This window comes from Xiphophorus hellerii, chromosome 20 (genome assembly GCF_003331165.1).
Source record: "Xiphophorus hellerii strain 12219 chromosome 20, Xiphophorus_hellerii-4.1, whole genome shotgun sequence".
Lineage (NCBI taxonomy): Eukaryota > Metazoa > Chordata > Actinopteri > Cyprinodontiformes > Poeciliidae > Xiphophorus > Xiphophorus hellerii.
The window spans coordinates 10,400,552-10,422,129 of record NC_045691.1 but is presented as its reverse complement, the minus strand read 5'-3'; the positions used below and the strand labels follow the sequence as shown (position 1 = coordinate 10,422,129).

At 41.2% G+C, this 21,578-nt stretch overlaps 3 protein-coding genes across 3 annotated transcripts; 1 reads left to right on the top strand and 2 right to left on the bottom strand.

Annotated features, from left to right (window-relative positions):
- Window positions 1–316: 316 nt before the first annotated feature.
- Window positions 317–21,444, top strand: rbck1 (RanBP-type and C3HC4-type zinc finger containing 1). The gene is made up of 12 exons (XM_032549815.1): window positions 317–616; window positions 959–1,103; window positions 1,298–1,394; window positions 15,662–15,860; window positions 16,177–16,301; window positions 18,066–18,239; window positions 18,433–18,593; window positions 18,693–18,792; window positions 19,072–19,251; window positions 19,347–19,445; window positions 19,949–20,092; window positions 20,221–21,444. The coding sequence occupies exons 1-12, from the start codon at window positions 577–579 to the stop codon at window positions 20,299–20,301; spliced, it is 1,545 nt and encodes a 514-aa protein (XP_032405706.1). The 5' UTR covers window positions 317–576; the 3' UTR covers window positions 20,302–21,444.
- LOC116710661 (uncharacterized) lies at window positions 6,695–14,719 on the bottom strand. Its single transcript, XM_032549820.1, has 2 exons — window positions 14,328–14,719; window positions 6,695–7,368 (listed from the first exon to the last, which is right to left on the bottom strand). The coding sequence occupies exons 1-2, from the start codon at window positions 14,697–14,699 to the stop codon at window positions 7,018–7,020; spliced, it is 723 nt and encodes a 240-aa protein (XP_032405711.1). The 5' UTR covers window positions 14,700–14,719; the 3' UTR covers window positions 6,695–7,017.
- Window positions 9,871–11,097, bottom strand: LOC116710659 (uncharacterized). The gene has a single exon (XM_032549818.1). It carries the CDS (start codon window positions 11,078–11,080, stop codon window positions 9,893–9,895), a length of 1,188 nt encoding a protein of 395 aa, XP_032405709.1. The 5' UTR covers window positions 11,081–11,097; the 3' UTR covers window positions 9,871–9,892.
- Window positions 21,445–21,578: the final 134 nt, after the last annotated feature.

Genomic DNA, 21,578 nt, shown 5'->3' with positions numbered 1-21,578 from the left:
TGTTGTTGTTGTTGTTGTTTTGTTTTACCTTCATTTATCATACAATATAAAAGTTCAACAATTGTTGTCCAATACTTTCCAATTTAGAAGGATGCTGCCATCTGCTGGATTTTTGGTATCATTGCTTTGACTTTCTTTTAAAAACAAATCTAATGTAAATAACATAACACTGGTTCTGCTTTCATTGTCTTTACGGTTTTGAAGTTCTGTTGTTGTTATTACTTTCTTTATAATAAAAACTCAAACCAAAGAGAGAGCTTAAAGAATGAGCCGTGGGAGAAAGGCAGATCCCTTTAAATATTCTCTTCCTGAATTTGATCCAGTTTCACTTTCCGTTCAGATGACAAGCGCTTAGAAGTAAGATCGTCATAAACTCAAAATCAGGCAGGAAGCGACTCATGTAACCCCCTTATATTTGCTTCCTCTGTGACCTGAAAGTGGACAAGTGGAGGAGACTTTGGACCCGGAGCTAACAGCAACAACTCAAACTCTTAAGGTTGGACACTATTTAAAAGTTTCTGTTCGGCTTGTGAAGTGTGCGTCATTCATGCGTTACCTGGCGTCTGGGGGACAATAATGGCTTCTGAAATTTCACCCAAAGGGAACATAAAAGAAGGTGAGTTTTGTTTTGATTTTCCTTTGTTTATTTAAATCTTGATTTATTTAAATTCTTACTCTCCGTGTTGTTGCTGTCCTTGCTTGGTGTCAGTTTATGATTATCTACTTATTTTCACTGCAGTTTGCGTAAGTATGACAAATCAGTCGCTACAAACTGATCTCTATAGCTTAGCCAGCCCTTACATATTCAGCTTTTTTTTTTTTTTTTAGGCAGTGTTCATGAAGGGATGTGAAAGTGAAACCTATGCTCACAGAGAACATTTGGACAAAGCCATATTTCAGAAACTCATTTAAACATAAATAAGTCACGTAACGTGTTAAACTCTTCCTGATCCTGCAGCAGAGGCGCTGGCCCTCTCCTTGGGTGAAGCCATCAGCAGTGGAGACTCTGAAGAGGCAGCTGAGCTGTGCAAGAAACTTTCCCAGCTCTCTGTTGAAGTGTCAGTCAACATCAAGAGCCATGTCTACCCTCAGGACTCCTTCAGGTGGGGGGTGCAGGAGTTCAGGCAAAGGACATTCGCTTTATTGCTTGTTCTTAGAATTTAATTTGGATATTAACATCATGCCTTGCCTTGTGTTTTCTCTGTAATTGGACAAAGAAAAAAAACATGTTTGAATAACACTAAATAGATAGAAAATTACATTCATCTCATAGAGTATGCTGTTTTCTTGTTTGTAGATTGATGGTTGGTGTACAGGATGCGGAGTCAGAAGACTATATCCCAGTAACCCTTATTGTTTCCACTGGCATGACAATTGCAGAAGTAAAAGATAAGGTGCAGTAAAGCTTTTTCCTTATTATTTTTTTAACTGCAGTAGTCCAAGACTGCACAAAAACATAGCAATATTACCATATGATCTACACAATGCTGCATTGCATTCATATTTCTTGAGGTATTTTGTTAATTGTCTCAATGCAACCTATACCCCGGTATTATTATGTGATAGGGTAAAGCAAAGCAGGGTTGTGACATCAGGCTGAATCAGTCCTCAGAGGAGAACTGAATTCTGCAACTATTTCAGTTGGATGTCTTTTTGGATGTGTTCATAATAGCTTTAAAGCTCAAGAGACTGGAATTTTGCATATTCATTGCAAAATAGCCTAAGCTCTCTGGATGGGGAACATCTGAACAGCAATTTTCAACCTTTCTACAGATTATTAATTAAGTTGGTAAGGTTTAAGTTTGGATACTGAGCTTTAGTGTTTCCAGGTCTGTCCTTATGTTTAAGCCAGAACTGCTTTTAGTGAAATCTCTTGTCTTAAGTCTTATGTAGCTTCTGACAGTTTTACTGTATTTAGTTCCATTCATTTTCTAATCGACTTAAACCAGCCACTCTACCTGCTGGATGCTTCCACCACTATGATGTTTCACAGTGAGGATAGTGTGTTTAAGCTGGTGTGAAATAGTTTTCCTCCCATACCTGTCATGTTTTGGCTTAAAAGGTAAAATTTTGGTCTCATCTGACCAGAGCATCTTACTTCCTTGTTTTCTGTTTCCTACATCGTTTATGGCAAACTGCAATCAGAGCATTGTATGGCTTTCAATCAATAATGCCTCTCCTATTGTCACTTTTCAATGCAGGTCAGATTTATGCAAGGCACCACTGATAACTACCCTATCCCCAGATTTTTCCACCCAAGTTGTGGATTTCTCTCCAGCTTCTCCAGAGTTACACCAGGCCTTGTGGCTGATCTTAAAATTTCTTCACAACTTTACTCCTAATGTATCTGGTGACCTTCTTGTCCTCATGATGCTGTTTGTTCACTGATGTCCTCCATTAAACTTCTGAAGCCTTCATAGAACAGTTGGATCTATGCTGAGTTAAATTACCCAAAAGCACTCTCTACTGGGTACTAGTTGCACTGGATTTTGTGGCATGCATTTGTATGGGACTGAGTACAAATGCATGCCACACCATTCTGATTTGAAAACAACATATATACTCAAATCCATCATCACAGTATCAGTGTTTGCAGTATTGTAATAGAAGCAGATGCAGTATTTGGTTAAATATCATATTCTAAGACAGTGCTATGCATTCACATTATGCATACCAGTAATATATTTAGCCTGTTGAATGGTCTGAAACTGACCTTGCTAGACATGCTAAAGCTAAAAGAAAAAAATGGACACAGTGTAATGAATCAAAAAGTCTGAAATAAATGTATTAATCGTAACCAATATAGTATCACAATTCCATATTATTAAGGAAGAATAATTTAACATTAACTTTGGACAAAAAGTTTGGCCTCTCCTTCCTTAGAGTCCCGGAATCTCTGGCAGGCGGGCTGCGGCTGGAGAAAGTGAAACCACGACACTGCGCGTTGACGTCACAGATCACGGAGTTTAATTCATAACAAAGCAATCGACAACAAAGCTGCAGAGATACAGAGATATATTCATTACCTGTAACAGGAGAAATAGAAAAAGAAACACAAAGAAACAAGGAGGGCAAAGACGCGTCTCTGGAGAAAGCTTTATGCCAAAAAGCAAAACAGTGGCAGCATTCTGAATTTTTAATGTTTACATGAAGTTTTATACTGAGTGGGCGTTTCTTCAATTTAATATATTCTACTAAGGCGTTCCACTCTTTAACCAATTAGAACCTCCCGTAGGGACTACAGGAAACTTGAGAAGTCTCCCAATTTACAACGAAGTTCCAAAGGCGTCTGGTTTCTATCGAGAGACAAAGGCGGACCAGTTAATCTTGGACGATACCAGGTACGAATGTCCCCGGCGCCGAGAGTCTTAAGATAAGATTTCGCAGACACCCATAAATCTGACGTCTCTTCCATTATCTCTCCTAACGTTCTCGAAGAGACTTGCATCTGGTAATTTTCAAAAAATGTTATCTTTACAAACCCCAGTTTTGCTTTTGCACATTCAGCACCCCCAAAAGATTAAGTTCTGCCAAAATAATACATAAAATCTACAGGACAAAATAAAGTATAATTCCTGGGCCATTTTCTAATAGTAAAAAACATTTTCATTCAAACAATTTCCATTTGCTTCTAATATCGTCACAGATAATACAGTTTTCAAATACATTCATCCTTTAATAGTTTTTAAATGAGATAATACAATCTTCAGTAAACATGGTATTAATACTTAGAAGTTAAATGTTACGGGGTTTCAATCTTCTATTTTGCATTAGTTTTACGCCATCGCAGATGCTGGCCTCCAGCAGTTCTCCCCAACTGCCTGCAAGAATGTTAATTTATGTTTCTGTGTTCTGGCCGGGCTGCAAGCGGCCCTCATTTAGTGATCTGCATTCTAACCCCTGTCTGTCCGGTTCAAAACAAGAGTATCAAACCTACCCTTTTACACATGCGTAAAATTAACTGCATTAAGCACCAAAATCAATAATTATCCTCGACAGTCCCCGTTTTGAGGTCTCAATTAAGAGACCTCACAAAAATTAATAAGGCCTTCTAATAGAGGACCAAAAACTATGCATTATACTACTAAAGAATAAAAACCCAAAAATCAAAAAAAATAAAAAACTCAAAAAAGAGAGACAGACCTGATTATGTAACAGTCCCCGTTTTCAAACAGAACCTGCTAGCTCCACAACTCCCTCATCAGGAACACCACGAAAGAGCATCTGATAGGGAGGTGGAGCCGGTGGTCCACTACTTCCCTTCTCAATTGAGACTGTAATAAGCCTAAGGATAAGTGAACGGACGCACGGAATACAACAGCATCCACACGTCACCACTATGGCAACAAACGTAGCCAGAGAAACTAGCAATGACATGACAATCCCCTTCCATTTACCAAAAATAGTAGAAAACCACCTGTCTAAACCACCATCAATACCCGAATGTTCATGCATAGTGTTACTCAGAATTCTCAAACCCTCCAGGGCTCGAGTGACAGATCCATCAGGGGCAGTATTGTTTGGAATAAAAGTACAGCAGCTCTCTTGGAACATAAAGCAGACTCCACCCTTTTCGGCCAACAACATGTCCAGCGCCATCCGATTTTGAATTGTCATTAAAGAAGTAGGAGCTAACTGATCCTTCAAACCCCCAACAGCATCCCTGGTCAGATTCGCTAACCTCAGAAGATTATAATGGACATAATTTATCCTGTCAACATTTTTATTCGGAGTGATAGGAAAAAGAGCTGATAGTACTGGCATATTTTCAAAACCTGCTGCAATTTGATCCGCCAATTTGTATTGATCCGGAACCCCTCTCGGCACACCGATGGCATCTACATAAGTGGGAGAATTAGTAGTCAAATCAAATGCAGTATCAACACGTGTATTACGCACCTGTCGCTCATGTCTCTGTGTCCGTAAAGTGAGCACCTGCGCCGGACCTACAGGATCAAGTCTTTCTCCAACAACCATAAGCGGCACTGCAAGGCGAGTCATAGCACATATTCCAACAGTCCTAGGAGGAATTCGCACATATAATCTATCACCCCCACAAAAATAATAAAGTCCAGCTCTTGCCCAACTCCCGATTCCGGATGCTGTTAAAGTAACATTACACCAATCACTAGAAATCTGTCCTAGTTTGAAATCCGGCTTAAGATGAGTAAAATTAAAACACACATACAAACCTTTACCCTTAACCGGAAGAAAAGTTCCCGTCTGAGTATAGTTATTAATAGGTGGATATATGTTGGCAAGCGCATCACAATTTACGGGGTCTGCCTCAGTTGTCAATTTCAGCATGCAATTAAAACCCCAACTATCTCCCAAGTGTAATGGGGCAGGTTCAGTGTAAAGATGAGGTCTAGCTGTGGCACATGCAATGCAGTTCCCAATATTAGTTTCCTTAGCCGTTTGAACCATCCAATTCAGCCATAAATTCCTGTCCCTATAGCCAGTCGCTGTTTGAATGATATCCAACGGTGTAACTGCAGAGTAGTCAATTCTAGCCGCAAACTGATCAGGAACGTCCATGTCCCCGTCTTCTTCACCATCAGGTCTGACCATATTAATTTTGATAACCCCAAGTGGATCTTTATCATCAATTGAGGCGCCCAAAGTCAAATAAACAGCTGAATCCGCCGGATACTTTGTAAAGAAAGGATTGTGCATTAAGGAAATGGTTAGCACTAAAGGATTTTGACCCTTCGCTGGAGAATGTATTAAAGACCCTCGTTTTATGGTAACCTTGTCATATTCAGTGTCATATTTATGAGCATAAGGTGGACTCCAACTTGATCCCACCCATCTGAAGGCCGATTTCCAAGTGGGACACAAGTGACGAACCCCATTTTCCTGAGTAATACAGTGTCGCTGGAAGGTCAGATCTCCACACAAATACAAAGGAGTGTTCTGCCAGGATCGGGGGGTCGACCAGCAGCGACGAATTACCTCACACAGATCAATTTGATAATCAGTTACAGTACCCAAAGTGTAGTTCAACTCAATTCCACGATATTTAGTGAGGCACTTATCTACAGGAGATCTCAAAGAACGCTTCACACGAGCAGTCACACTTCCGCCAGACACTTCGCGCTCGACAGAAATCGGTCGGAGATCAAGTGTCTGCGAGGAAATGATTCCACCCGTGGTTCCTCCTAAAACCCACATTCCCAGCAAATTGAGTCCAAGAAACACACCCATTAAAAACTTCCACTCCCAGTTCATGTATCTTAAGCTCAACTCCATCATGCAAACCTGTCAAATGTAATCCTGTGTTATTCAACAATCCAATACTCACCTTTTTAACCACAAACTTTCACCGGTAAAAATTAAGAGTGAAAATCACTTATCATTCTACAAATATGAAAAATCATAAACTTAATTATCCTGATACAACACAAAAATACAGTACATATAACAACCCAAAAAATGTAAAAATGCAAAAATAAGACTAAGATATGTATATAACAATAGCTAAGAATTGTTATGCAAACTTAAAAGACAATATTCGCCACCAATCAAAATCATGAAGACATAAAAAATTACAAAATGGGTTTTTTTTTTTTTTTTTTTTTTTTTTTTTCTTCAACTGTTCTTTGATAGTCTCTTAAAAACAAAATATGAAATTTTCGTCAAAAAATTATAAAAATTACAAAAGAGTTTTTTTTTTTTAAATGTTCTTTGATAGTCTTTCAAAATCAAAATATGAAGTCTTCATCAGAAAATGATAAAAAGTTACGCGCAAAAAAACGAAACGAAAGTTCTTTTCAGAGTTCGCAAAAAACGAAAACACGCAATAAAAATGAATCAATGTTGATCCTCTTGTAGCCTGATCCTTCTCGGCTAGAAACCTCAGGTTTCCAGCTGAGCGGCGGTTGCTCACTGAAAATTGGATTATTATGCCAATATACCAGTGAGTTTTAAGGAGAATATAAAATCTTCTTTTTCCTCAATAGAAGGACATCGGAACAGGATTATTATGCCTGTCCGAGTCCTTTTAAACTTTGAATTTCAGGAACTTGAAGTGGTTGTGGCAGGAATTCCTGCTACACTGCCTCCTGGAAGCGCCTGGCGATGCTCCTCGTCCGAAGATTGAAGCTGAAGATCTTCTTGTACGTCTCGGAGCGCACGCTGTGGCTCCTCGGCTGCTGTGCACTGACTCCAATGAAACCAGGTGTCTCCTTTCCCTTGCAGACGGACAGCATGAGATGTTCTCTCCACAACTCGGTATGGTCCGGTGAAGCGAGGTTCCGACCACTTTCTTTTGATGACTTTCAGGCGCACCCAGTCGATTCCCGGAACGGGTGGTGAGCCGGGACGTTCTTGTGTCGTCTGATATTTCACAAATTCCCCTGCCAGGATCTGTAACTCATTAAAGAAATCTTTATGAGATAAGTGTACAAGTTCACCTTTCCATCCTGGAATGCGAGTTGCAGGTCCTGGAAACATCCGTCCCGTCTGAAGCTCATATGGAGAGAATCCTGTTGATTGGTTAACAGACATTCGAACAGACATCAAGGCAATAGGCAAAGCATCCACCCAATTTAATTTAGTATGTGCACATATTTTAGCCAATTTCTGTTTAACAGTTTGATTCAGTCTCTCAACTTTGCCTTGTGATTGAGGATGATATACTGTACCGAATGAATGTTTCAGTCCGAGCAGCTGCTCCACCTTCTGCAAATCTTGGTTCCTGAAATGAGTGCCGTTGTCTGATCTCACCTTCTCTGGAAAACCATGGGTTGGAATGTAATAATTGATCAGACACTTTATGACAGTTTTACTGTCCTCTTTTTTAGCTGGCCACGCCTCTGGCCAGCTCGAATATGCATCCACACACATTAATACATACCTGTATCCTCTAACGGGTGTTATCATGTCTGTAAAATCAATAATAATCTCCTTACCCGGTTGTGTAGTCCAAGGAAAATGTCCCACTGGTGGTCTGACAGTTGGTTTTGCATTGTGTTGTCCACAAATTTCACATGTTTTCACATGATTCTTGACCATGTCCCTCAAAAATGGATGCCACCAGTGCTCCAGGTTTTTTAACATCTGTGCAATACCTACATGTCCGAGTCCATGAGCTTCCTGGAAAACCTGGAATCTCATATTTGGAGGGAGAATTACTTTACCATTCGGTCCGCGCCAGAGTCCCTCATTGCAGATGGCACCTCTTGCTTTCCAGACAGAACGTTCCTCAGGTGACACGCCTTTCTGGTGAAAAATAATTTTCTCCAGGTTATTCTGTTCCATCTGTTCCATTTCAGTACTCACCATGAAGAGAGATGGCAGGTATCCAGCTGCTTCTTTGGCTGCCTCATCCGCGGCCGCATTTCCTGCTGCCACTCTGGTCTTGCTCTGATCATGTCCCTTGCATTTAATCACCGCAACAGACTGAGGCAACAGCAATGCCTCCGCCAATTCTTTCATTTCAGTTTCATGTTTTATGGGCTTTCGTGCTGCAGTTATAAATCCTGCTCTGAGCCACTGAGGAAGTTCCACATGGACGGCACTTGCTACATAGGCTGAATCACTATATAGATTTACCCTCATTCCCTCAGCTAATTTCAGAGCTTCAATCATTGCTTTGAGTTCTGCTCTCTGTGCCGATTGGGCACCCTGCAGTCTTTCTGCCCTCAAAACGTGAAACTCGCTGCCCAAGTCTTCCACTACAGCGAATGCTGCTCTCAGTCCATCTGTATCATGTCGAAAACAGCACCCATCTGTATAAAAATTTCTCACACCTTCACCTGCCAAAGGAAAGGCTTGTAGGTCAGGTCTTATTTTTTCTTCCTTTTGTACTAACTCCTCACAGTTATGCGGCTCTCCTTCCTGCATCCTGTCAGCCATATTCACTCCGTTATGTACAAAAGTTATATTAGGTGATTCCAGAATTTTGCTCAATTTTTGTTGTCTCAATGTTGTCAATGTGAAATGTTGTGAATTCACATATGCTACCACACTGTGTGATGTCATCACCTGCAGTGGATGACCCATCACAATGTGTGCAATTTTTTGAATCATTTTTCCTACACCTGCAGCATGTCTTGTACACGCTGGATGTCTTATCTCCATAGGATCTAGCATTGCGCTAACATACTGGAGAATTTTCCTCTCACCCCCTTTTTTCTGAAACAGAACGGCGTTCACTGTCAGTTCTGTTACAGAAACATCCAAATAGAATTGTAAAGAATAGTCCGGAATAGCCAGCTGCGCCGCAGCAGCCAACTGTTGTTTCAGAGAGATAAAAGCTTCTTCTGCCTCCATAGTCCAAGTCAGAGCATGGGTGAGCTGACGAATCCCATGCTCTCTGACTAACGCCCGTAAGGGGTCTGTCAAGTCTGTATAGTTAGGAACATAGTTCCTACTATATCCAGTCAGTCCAAGAAAAGACAACATGTCCTTCACCGTACATGGTTTGGGGTGATTGAGAATCGCAGATTTATGGCTGGCAGACATCTGAGTGCCTGTCCCAGTGATAATCCGCCCCAAAAAAGAAACTTGCTTCCTAGCAATTTGCAGCTTAGATCTGCTCACTTTAAAACCCCTGTCTGCTAGATGTGACAACAAACTTCGCGTGCCCTCAATACAAGACTCCAACGTCTGTGCTGCCAGCATGAGGTCATCAACATACTGAATCAGGGTCACACCTTCTGGTAACAAACAGTCTGCTAACTGCTGTTTCAGAACCTGATTAAAGAGCCCTGGTGAGAGAGCAAAACCCTGAGGCAGACGTGTATATCTCAGCTGCTGACCCCTGTAGGTAAAAGAAAACACATCCCTACATTCCTCATCCAATGGGAGACAAAAGAAAGCATTAGCAAGGTCCACACAAGAGAACCAAGTCTGAGAAGGGTCTAGGTTAGTCAATGCAACATGCGGATTAGGTACATGGCACCGTAGGGGTCAATAAAACAGAATTAATCGCCCTAAGGTCATGTGCCATTCGGTATTTACCTGTCCCCTTTTTTTCCACTGGTAAAATAGGAGTGTTCCAGGAAGAGGTGGAAGATTCTAACACACCTGCTTCCAGAAGACCCCCAATAGTTTCTGCAATTCCCTCCTCTGCCGCCCGCTTATGAGGATATTGTGACCTCCAAATCGGAGGGCCCGGTTGTAAATCAAACGTGACAGGCGTGACATCAACAAGCCCCACATCAGTGGGACCCGTAGCCCATAAACACTCCGGGAGAGAAGCCAACATCGCAGCCGCAGTTGGATGATCAGTCAGCTCCCTACCATGGTGTCTAGGAAGTTGAACATGTTCCAAAACCACAGAGTCCACAGCCGAACACTTTATTTTGTATGTGTTTGTAGAAGGAGAGAAAAAGAGGTCAGGAGCAACGGTATTCTGCCAGTCAGAAGCTGCAAGGGAGCGTTTTACGACGCCCCCTAACTCCATGGCCTGATGGCCAGGATGGAGAGCCAAAGAAATATGTGGAACTGCTTCATCATGCATCTTATACCAAAACAACTGATCCTGAGTCAGATTAACTGCAGCAGCAACACCCTCCGGTGCCACATAAATGTCCTGTGAAAACACAGTCCAATCATTACCGGCTAAATTCGCCTCAAACTGCTCCTGGTACCATTCAGTCTGGTCTCGGTCATAAAACAAAGTGACATGAGGAAAATCAGGAGCAGACCCATACGGTGCCAGCGCTTGGATCCAGGGTTTCCAAAGCAGAAAACAGGACAGAATCCCAGCATGGTCCGTCGATTCTGGCTGTAAAAGACCCCAGTATATATCAGCTAGGTGCTCCTCGGATTGTTGGAGCAAAAATTGTCCATGCGTATATACTTCAGTGCAGGCATGGGAAGATCCATCAGGAAAAGTGACAAGTAGTCCATCAGGTCCGCACAAAATAGTGGCCCCCAGAGCAATCAACAAATCTCTCCCTAATAAATTCACGGGAGATGAGGGGGAACACACAAAAGGATGTGACACTCGTTGTCTGCCCACAACAGTGTGCAGAGGTGTGGAAATAGGCAGAGTTTGTTTCACCCCGGAAAAACCAACCACGGAGATGGTCCGATCAGAAAGTTTTTCTGATGGCATGACAATATTCATGGTGGAATATGTTGCTCCCGTATCCACCAAAAATGGCAATGTTTGTCCATCCACTGTCACATCAATCAGGGGATCTGCCAAAGCTCCCTGATTCAGGTTCCTCTCTGGGGTGTGTCAATATTCTCCAGCCTGAAAGTACTGTCCAGGATGTCGCGGAAGTAATGCAGCATTCGGAGGCTGTTGTGGCAGACTCGGCAACGCGCCATCTTGTGCAACAACCGGTGTATAATGAGGACACTGCCGAACCCAGTGTCCCTCCTCTCCACAATAAAGACACCTGTCTTTGCGCCTCCAGCCTCGTGCACCCCTTCCTCGCACACCCGACCATGCAGGGGCTCTCCCTCTTCCTCCACGCCACCCCTGAAGACCAGACTGCCAGCGTGGAGCAACATAGATGTGCGGACCAGGTTGTGCTACTGGAACAGGGACCTGACCCGGAACAGGAATTGATGGAGCAGCTGTTGTTAACATAGCTTTAGCCTCCTTCTGTTCCTGTTTGGCAAGATGCAGTTTCTGTCTAGCTTCGCCTAATTGAAGCTTCAGTAATTGTTTCTTAAAATCTTCCTGCTCCTTCTCCGCCTCTCTCTCCTCATCCTGAGCAATCTGTAAATTATGCAACAAGTGCAACTCCCATTTTGCATGTTCACAAGACCTCAACTCCGGGTTTTTCCTCATTTGAGCAGCGACAGAAGGAGGGACACCCTCCAAAACAGCTTGGCGGAAATGTTCCCTCATTAATGTGGGCTGAGTTGGATGAACTCCAGTTTGTCGTCTCCAGATGTCTAAGGCTTTGTCTAAAAATACCTTTGGGTGCTCTTTGGAATCCCAAAAAAATTTAGGAATAATTGAGAGAGACACAGGAGGAAACGTGTCCCTCAATGCTGCACCCACAAGAGTCAGAACAGCTGAAAGGGGCGTGTGATCAGGCATATCCAGAGTTCCAGCAGACAGTTCAACATTATGGTAATTCGTTGTCGTTGTTGAACGACTTAAAACAGCTCTAAAATCCCCCAATGCTAACATCATCCCCCCTGTTAATGTATCCAAGGCATGTAGCCAAGGAATAGCCCCATCTGCTAAAGAGGGTAATTTGTCAATCAGGGTCTGTATATCCCCAAAAGAGAACGGCTTGTATCTCTGTCCTTGTTGCGATACTAATAAAGGCATAGTATGATGAAGAGACTCCTGAGACTGGACTGACTGAGTCTCTGATGCACTTGCTAAATCTTTGAGGTGTGTGGGGAAATTATCCACAACACGCTGCAATTTCCCCTCCAAATGCAAAAGACGCTTGTGAAGAGAATCTCCACCAGAGGGGGCAATCACACCCCGTGGTGTTCCAACCTCACTAGGGGAGGGACTATTCTCCCTACTCTGCATATCAGTTTGGTGAAACCCCTCCCGATAAAACCCCGGAGTGGAGGGAAACCTCGCAGCGCCTCTCACACGTGGAGGAGAAGAAAATGAGCCGCCCCGAGGAGGCGGTGCTTCCTCCACAAGACGGCCCACCAAGTTCATATCCACGCTCAATTGTACCTCCCTCTGCTCCTCCTCGTGTGAGGGAGGGGCAAAGGCAGGTACGAGGCTGCCCTGGTTGATGTGTAACTTGAGCCATACTTGGGTAAATCGCAGAAGGAGGCAGGGAAAAATAAAGTTTTTTGTCACGCTGAACCCGATCTGCCATAGGCAGACTATCAGGAACAGATTGGGAATTGTTAAGGGAAGTCGTCAAATCATGCGGCTCCCTCACCGGCGGAGAGCTAGAACGCGAAGGACGCGCTCTCATAAGATCCCAGTCCACCGTGCCCCCACGAACATTTAAAACTGGATATAAACCCGTGTAAGAGGGAGTACTATCCTTATATGGAGGCGGAAGTGGAGCGCCCAACGTACTAAGTACCTGTTCAGGGTGTTCAGAGCCCACCTCCGGACGACCTACTTGGGCATGAGATGAGTCCGAAGTCCGTGTGGCTGACCCCTTTTTATAAAAGTGATCTGTACCCTGCCAACTCACCAAAAGCCTAGCCCATAACTGCCTATCCTGTTCCGCGTTCTCCAACTTCTGACACAGTTTTTTTCTAGCAAAAAAATTAGCTGCGTCTCTTTGAACTCGCAAGCGCATCCCTGTCAGCCAAAGCCTGCTTTAAACAGACATTCAAAATCAAACCCAAAGGCTTTTCAGCATTAAGCAGTTCATCCTGTTTGCGGACCGCATTTTCCAGCACGATTTTCAATTCATCCGCCTTCACATTAAGCGAATCCAAACCGAGCTGTTGATCATAAATACAAATGAAGTCGGCAATCTGGTCCTGCAAAGTTTTCCATGGACCCAGACCATATGAATGGCCTACAACATCCTTTTTAAACTCAGTATCCATAATAACTTTACGATATAACGCAGCAAAAGCAACGCAAACTCACACAAGCAGCGCTTTTCAAACACCGCGTTCCGCACAGACAATTAGCGCATACACACGCACAGATACACACAGACACACACAGACACCCACAGAGCTCTGAGGACACACAGCGCACTTCCACGGCAGCCGGCACACAAATCAGTACACACAGAGAAATACAGAGACACAAACACAGTTTCAGACAAACGGAAGAGACAAACAAAAATAAAATGCCGGCTTCAAACTGCGAGATAACTCGATTCCAATATAAGTCCTATTTCAAGAGCGATTCAACTCCTTTTTCAATGTTTCACCAGAGAAAAATTAATTTAACATACTTTTCAAGATTCAACCGATGTACAACTCGAAACCCAATATAAGTCCAATAGAGCGATTCAGCTCGAGTCCAATATAAGTCCTATTTCAAGAGCGATTCAACTCCTTTTTCAATGTTTCACCAGAGAAAAATTAATTTAACATACTTTCAAGATTCAACCGATGTAGGCCAATATAAGTCCGCTGGAGCTGAGTCAAATCTCCGGGCCGATTCAAGCCCAAACTAAATTTCATACACTTAAAAATTCATTATTTCAGAGGCACAAGAACGAATCCTCAGGGCTAAGAAAACAATTAACAAACCCAGCAATTCCGACAGAGGCTACGTAAACTCCTACTGTCTCGACCAGCCACGATCACTTGTAGTGTGCATGTTCCGTCCAATTAGTAAACAACAGACTCCTTTAAAAACAATCTGTATACATCCGCAGCTTCGAACAGCTGCAGCAGGCTGTGACAATCCACTCCGGCCCGACCACAGACGACCAAAAAATAATCAAATAGTATCTTACCGCATCAAGCCGTCGAGCCGAAACAGGCCGATCCGCCTGCCAAAACTTCAGAACCGGACGAAGCCCCCAATTATTAAGGAAGAATAATATAACATTAACTTTGGACAAAAAGTCTGGCTCCTTCCTTAGAGTCCCGGAACCTCTGGCAGGCGGGCTGCGGCTGGAGGAAGTGAAACCACGACACTGCGCGTTGACGTCACAGATCACGGAGTTTAATTCATAACAAAGCAATCGACAACAAAGCTGCAGAGATACAGAGATATATTCATTACCTGTAACAGGAGAAATAGAAAAAGAAACACAAAGAAACAAGGAGGGCAAAGACGCGTCTCTGGAGAAAGCTTTATGCCAAAAGCAAAACAGTGGCAGCATTCTGAATTTTTAACTGTTTACATGAAGTTTTATACTGAGTGGGCGTTTCTTCAATTTAATATATTCTAACTAAGGCGTTCCACTCTTTAACCAATTAGAACCTCCCGTAGGGAACTACTAGGAAACTTGAGAAGTCTCCCTAATTTACAACGAAGTTCCAAAGGCGTCTGGTTTCTATCGAGAGACAAAGGCGGACCAGTTAATCTTGGACGATACCAGGTACGAATGTCCCCGGCGCCGAGAGTCTTAAGATAAGATTTCGCAGACACCTATAAATCTGACGTCTCTTCCATTATCTCTCCTAACGTTCTCGAAGAGACTTGCATCTGGTAATTTTCAAAAAATGTTATCTTTACAAACCCCAGTTTTGCTTTTGCACATTCAGCACCTCCAAAAGATTAAGTTCTGCCAAAATAATACATAAAATCTACAGGACAAAATAAAGTATAATTCCTGAGGCATTTTCTAATAGTAAAAAAACATTTTCATTCAAACAATTTCCATTTGCTTCTAATATCGTCACAGATAATACAGTTTTCAAATACATTCATCCTTTAATAGTTTTTAAATGAGATAATACAATCTTCAGTAAACATGGTATTAATACTTAGAAGTTAAATGTTACGGGGTTTCAATCTTCTATTTTGCATTAGTTTTACGCCATCGCAGATGCTGGCCTCCAGCAGTTCTCCCCAACTGCCTGCAAGAATGTTAATTTATGTTTCTGTGTTCTGGCCGGGCTGCAAGCGGCCCTCATTTAGTGATCTGCATTCTAACCCCTGTCTGTCCGGTTCAAAACAAGAGTATCAAACCTACCCTTTTACACATGCGTAAAATTAACTGCATTAAGCACCAAAATCAATAATTATCCTCGACAATATTTTCCCTGACAACATTGTATCTTTCCATTCACATTTATTTTGTTTTTCTACATTTCATGCAGTTTTTTTTTACATTTCCAGATCAGTCAGGACTTTGGGTTCCACCCTACACTCCAGCGCTGGGTAATCGGTAAACGCTTGGCCCAAGATCAAGAGACATTATACAGCCACGGCATCCGCAAGAGCGGAGATCAGGCTTTCCTGTTTATCCTCTCTGCCAATGCAGCCCAGCTTACACGGCAGCAACACAATCAGGATCAGGAACAACAGCGCATAGCTGGTCGGTACTGCATTTATAGAAAATGGTGTCTTGTCTTCTATATTGTTAATGAAATTTCTTTTTTTTGTCAGTGGTGTTGACAATAATGTGGCTGACATAAAACAGCAGCCAAAACAGGCAAATTATAGGTGCATCACTGATCTTTTCTAGCTTCTGGTTATTGATTGGAATGGCAAACTATGTATGCAGTTTCTGTGGAGACTTCCGTCAAGTAATTAAACAAGAAAAAGAAAAATTATCCAACCAAATATTGCTAAAAAAAAGAGATAGCTTTAATTTCTTTGTGCTTTGACTTACACTGAATTTCTGTCTTTAGGTATTGTGGAATCTTTGCCGTCATTGCAGCTTTGCCCTAGAGGCGTAGGCAGTGGCGACAAAACAGTTCCTCCTCCTGTTCCTCCGAAAAACGTGACTCCTCCCAAACCTGCTCCTAAACCTCAGGTGAGAACGTAGATAATGTAAAAATCATAGGCTTGATAATGACTGACAAATACACTTCTGTTGAAACTTTTACATACACAGTTCATGGACATGATTGACATAATACTAACAATTTAATATTTAACTCAACCATGCTTTTTCTGATTAACCTTATTTAAACACATACAGGCTCAACCGGATACACATTCAGCCCTACTAATATTTAACAAACATCGCTTTGCAAGTTGGACATTGACTACACTACTCTTTGAAGTTATCAACAAAAAATTTGGGATCATTTTGGCTGGACATTTTTATGATACTTAACTTAATTCAGATGGTTTTCTTGCACAAGCCCGACTTTTAAGCACAGTCCAAGAAGACTCGAGTTCAGGGCTTTTATGACAACACATTCTCACTCCACACTCGTCATATATTGACGAGTTAGGACAATTTCTGACCATGCGTCTGACCCGTCAAAAGTTGACGACTTGGGCAGTGTCCTTCAGCGTCACATGTTGACGATTTGGGCAGGTCACATGTTTTACGTGGATTTTTCACGCGAAGGGTTCTCGTAACCGCTGCCGAACCTTCAAAACCCAACGATTTGGTTAGGTTTAGGGCAAAAATTACGGTAAGGCATAGTGTAAAACACCTCGCGTCACATATTGACGCGAAAGGGTACCCTGCGCGTCAACATGTCACGAGGACGGACCGTCCCATGCGTCAATATATGACGAGTTGGGAGTGAGAATGGGTTGTTTATGAAAGCCATTTCAGAAACCCACTGTTATGCTACTTTATTGTTTCTACTCCATTTTTTATATTTGTATGTAATCATTATTCTCTTAGAACATACAGTAGTGTCTACGTTTCAACCATTATAATTTATTTAGGGTAATGGGTAGTAATTTAAAGGTAGCCCTATTTATTTCCATCTAAGTTGTACAATGCAGTTGTAATTGTGGTCAAATAGCCAGTTGATGTTTAGGCTAGCCATGAAAATCTTCTTTGTGAGGGTTTCAGCTTGTCCATTTGGGCAGCTGCAAGCTTCAGCCGAGCTGGAGCTCAAAGTTTCTGATTTTGAAGCAAAGATTTCTTAGTTGGAAAAAATCAGCAGTAATGTGGAACTTGCTTCTCTGTAATCGGGGAGCCTGGAGTTCTTGCAGTTTCAACTTTACTTACTTAAGCCTTGATCTTTGGTTCTTCCTGAATATTCTAGTGATGCTAGATACACATGAAAATTTGTTTCAGACTAAACCAAGGCAAACATTTAAACCCTGACTTCAAGCTTATTAATGAGTTGGTAAATATGATCAAAAGTCACATCCATGTCAAGAAACCTCCCAGTCCAGGAAAAGAGTGGTAAAATATGTCAGAATTATTCCAAAAGACCAGTAGAACATTTTTAAATAAGGTATTAATAAAGTTTTTTTTATTTTGTTTTGGGTTTTTTTGGTTGATTTTTGCACCTGCCTTTATAATTTTGATCCTGTTTGAATTAAGTTACATCCACAATAAATTCAACTTCAATTCAACTAAGCAATCTGATAAATTTGATGGGTAGCTTAAAAATACCCATCAAAATCCTAAAATGAATTAATTCCATGCCCATGTAAAGTCTGTATTAATTTCCCAAAGAAACTACATTTGAATCTTGCTTAAAGTGATGTTTTCGTCCTTCTGAGAATGATCTAATGATGAGACAAATTATGAGATTATTTTGGATATGCTAACCCTTATTAAATTTTTAGCAGTGGAGTTATTTTGTGTATTTGTGTTTAGTTGGGCTGGGCCTGCACAATGTGCACTTTTCTCAACAAACCAACACGCCCCGGCTGTGAGATATGTGGAGCGGAAAGACCTCAGGACTATGAGGTACCAGATGTCTATCAGCCAGACCAGGACGAAGTCTTACGCATTCAGCAAGAACAGCTGGCTTTACTGCAATATGAACAGGTACGCAATGCTGATTAACAGTCTAAGCAATACCCACTATATGATTTAAAGGGACTAACTGGTCTGAATTACAGCCAGTTCACTTTTGTTAAATCAAGTAAATTGCGACAGTAATGGTTGATATAAATTACGTGTACTTGCTGATCTAAATCCATGTTTTGTTCACCTTCTCCTCTTTGATCATGTAATGAAGGCTCAGCAGCTGGAACGTGAGCAGAACTATTTGTACCTGTTGGCCACAGATGACCACAACCTCATCACTAACACCACAGAGACAGATTGCCCCATCTGTTTCTCTACTCTGGAGCCAGGGGATGGGGTTGTGCTCAGAGAATGTCTGCACACCTTCTGCAGGTTAGAAAGGACTTTTTTTCGTAGCTTAAGAGGTAAAAACAGACTACTAAGATCACAAAATGTTTGAATTGAACAATTGAACATGTTGTCTTTCTTCAGGGAGTGTCTTAAAGGGACAGTCATAAACAGCCAGGATGCGGAGGTATCTTGTGCGGATACGGATTGCGAGAGCAAGTTATTGGATCGAGAAATTAAAGAGGTGAGCTAAAAAACATTAAATGCAGAAAACCCTAATGATGCATGTAAACTATTTATAATAAATAAGGTCGTCTGTTTCAACTTTTCAACAAATTATTGAATCTAAATTTAGTAACATTGCTGCTTCAGTCAGAACCCACACTTGGAATAATCATTGTTGCAAAGCACACGCAGCTTTAGACGTTTGCTCAAGTGTTAGTGTGCCATGCAATGTCTAATTGATCTTCTTTTATCCTGGGGAAATATGCAACCTGTAATTCTGCTGCAATTCCTCGGTCAGCTGCTCACAGAGGAGGAGCACCAGCGGTTTTTGGAGCTTCGCTTGAGCATTGCAGAGAGTCGCTCTGAGCACAGTTTTCACTGCCAGACCCCCAACTGTCGAGGATGGTGCGTCTATGAGGATGATGTCAACGAGTTCCACTGCGACCTCTGCAATGAGACCAATTGCATTCTCTGCCGAGTAAATTTTGACTCAGAGGAATAATAGATCTTTTTTTTAATACATTGCAATATTAAAAGTATAATAAATAACTGATTTTGCTAACTTTGTTTTAGGCCATCCACAAAGACATGAATTGCAAGGACTACCAGGATGACCTGCGCATCCGAGCAGAGAACGATGAAGCAGCTCAGAAGACAAAGCAGATGCTGGAGGTAGGATAGCCTAGAGCTGAGTGTGGTAACTGTTATTTTTGTTGTTGTTTTTTTTTTATAGCTATTTTTAATCACTTTCAAAATCTTATTTGAATGTGCAGTGCTTTGAAAAAGTACTTGCAAACAGAGAGAAATATGTTTCAGTCTGTTTTCAAGATTAAAAATTCTAATCATGACTGCACATACACAGACTAAAACTAACACATCCAATACGCCATGATAGTGTGCAATATTGCAGTTTTTGAGGCAAGATGTTCAGTTTTTGGGGTGGAATATTCTACTATTATATTTTCTCATTTTGAACTATTGGTCTTTGTTAAGTTGGATGAATATTTGCTGATTAATTCAGTCCCCCACATTGTGTGTAATTTCACTTAATCCACACAATTTCGCTATTGTGTCAGAAACGCTTGTGATACAAAACTTTAGAAAGTGGCATTTAGTACATGTCTTATGTTTTTTGTTTGGGCTTTATTGAGTGTTGCATAATACTGTGACTGTAGAACATGCTGCAGAATGGAGAAGCCATGAAATGCCCACGGTGTGACATCATCGTCCAGAAAAAGGATGGCTGCGATTGGATCTGTTGTGTGATGTGCAAGACGGAAATCTGCTGGGTCACCAAACAAGCCCGATGGGGACCAAAAGTAAATATCATTGCACAATACATAAGAAAATGAAACTACACAAACTTGTGTAGTTCAATATTAAAAGAAAGGACTGTGTTGGTGTTATTTGAGTTATGCACTAACTCTTTTTTTTTTCCTTTTTGCAGGGAGCTGGTGATACATCCGGTGGCTGTAAATGTCGGGTCAACAATCAGCCTTGTCATCCCAATTGCCAAAACTGTCACTGAGGCAAACAAACTCATAAGCTCAACAATCCGCTCTATCACTGTGAACTGTTTCGATTGTATTAAGAATCTGATGCATTAAACTCTTCAACACATTACATTTTACACTCATGTGTAAACCTTGATAGCACATTAGCCAAAATAGGAGAAAATGTAATTTTTACATCTATCTACAACTAAAGATGTCACACTGTCAACTCTAGGAAAAAATACCTCAGAGTTCTTGTGATAAATCTGGTGATAAAGTCATGTTATATCTAATCTCCAGGTTCTTTCAATGCAGTCCCTTTGATCAACTAGTGAGTTTGTGCTGTCTAACAAAACTAAAAGAAAAAGCCATAACACCTAAACAGCTTCAATATATGAACCTCCCTTTATGTTTCTCCAACATAATTTGTAACTATGTCTTAATAATTCAATAACTTCTCTTTGTCACTTTCCAACTCAGCACTTCTCAAAAAAGCACCAGAATAATTGAACAAGGAAGACTGCAATTACGGGAACCAACGTGATGCAATCAAAGTTTAACTGAGATCAAAGTATTTTAAGTTGTAATTCATGTATGTTGTTCCGTTTTGCCGACTACACAATTTTTCGGGAATTGTTAGGATTATTCAGTCTTCTGTTCAGAATAGGGTGAAGGATGCTGTGTGTACTGTTTACATTAATTGCATTTTTAAAAAAATGTAAATCTCCTTATTTTAATGCTCTTGGGGAGAAGGAAGTAATGAAAATGTATAAGAATTTCTTCATCTTAAGTGTTCACTCCTGAATAAGTGCAGGATAAAATGTATTGCATTATGTGATCTGTATCTTTAGGTGTTGGTCTTGATGTTTACTTTGACGGTGATTTAGATCTCTTTACTCAGGCAGGAAGCACACATTCAATAATTGAAATTTAAAGTCATTGTATCATTGTATTTTTACGAAGACTTAGGATTTTCAAGTAATTAGATTACCTTACAAAAATGTTGTTATAATTATAAAAGTTTTGTGCTCTTGCAGCTGTACTGCAGAATTGTGCTGCCTTACAACTTCCAATGACATTTTCCAACATCTAAATATGCCTTGCCAAGTTTATATTGAAAACAAATATACTGCAGAATATGTACTCTAATTCTAATAAAACTGGAATCACTTGAAAAATGTGTTTGTTGTAAATTGAACCTTGATCACACTCACAGAGGCTTATAAACTCAGATTCACACAAAGGTCCACTTTACATTACACTATACCTGCTTAATGACATTGAAAATGAGAAATAAATGCAGAATGTGGAT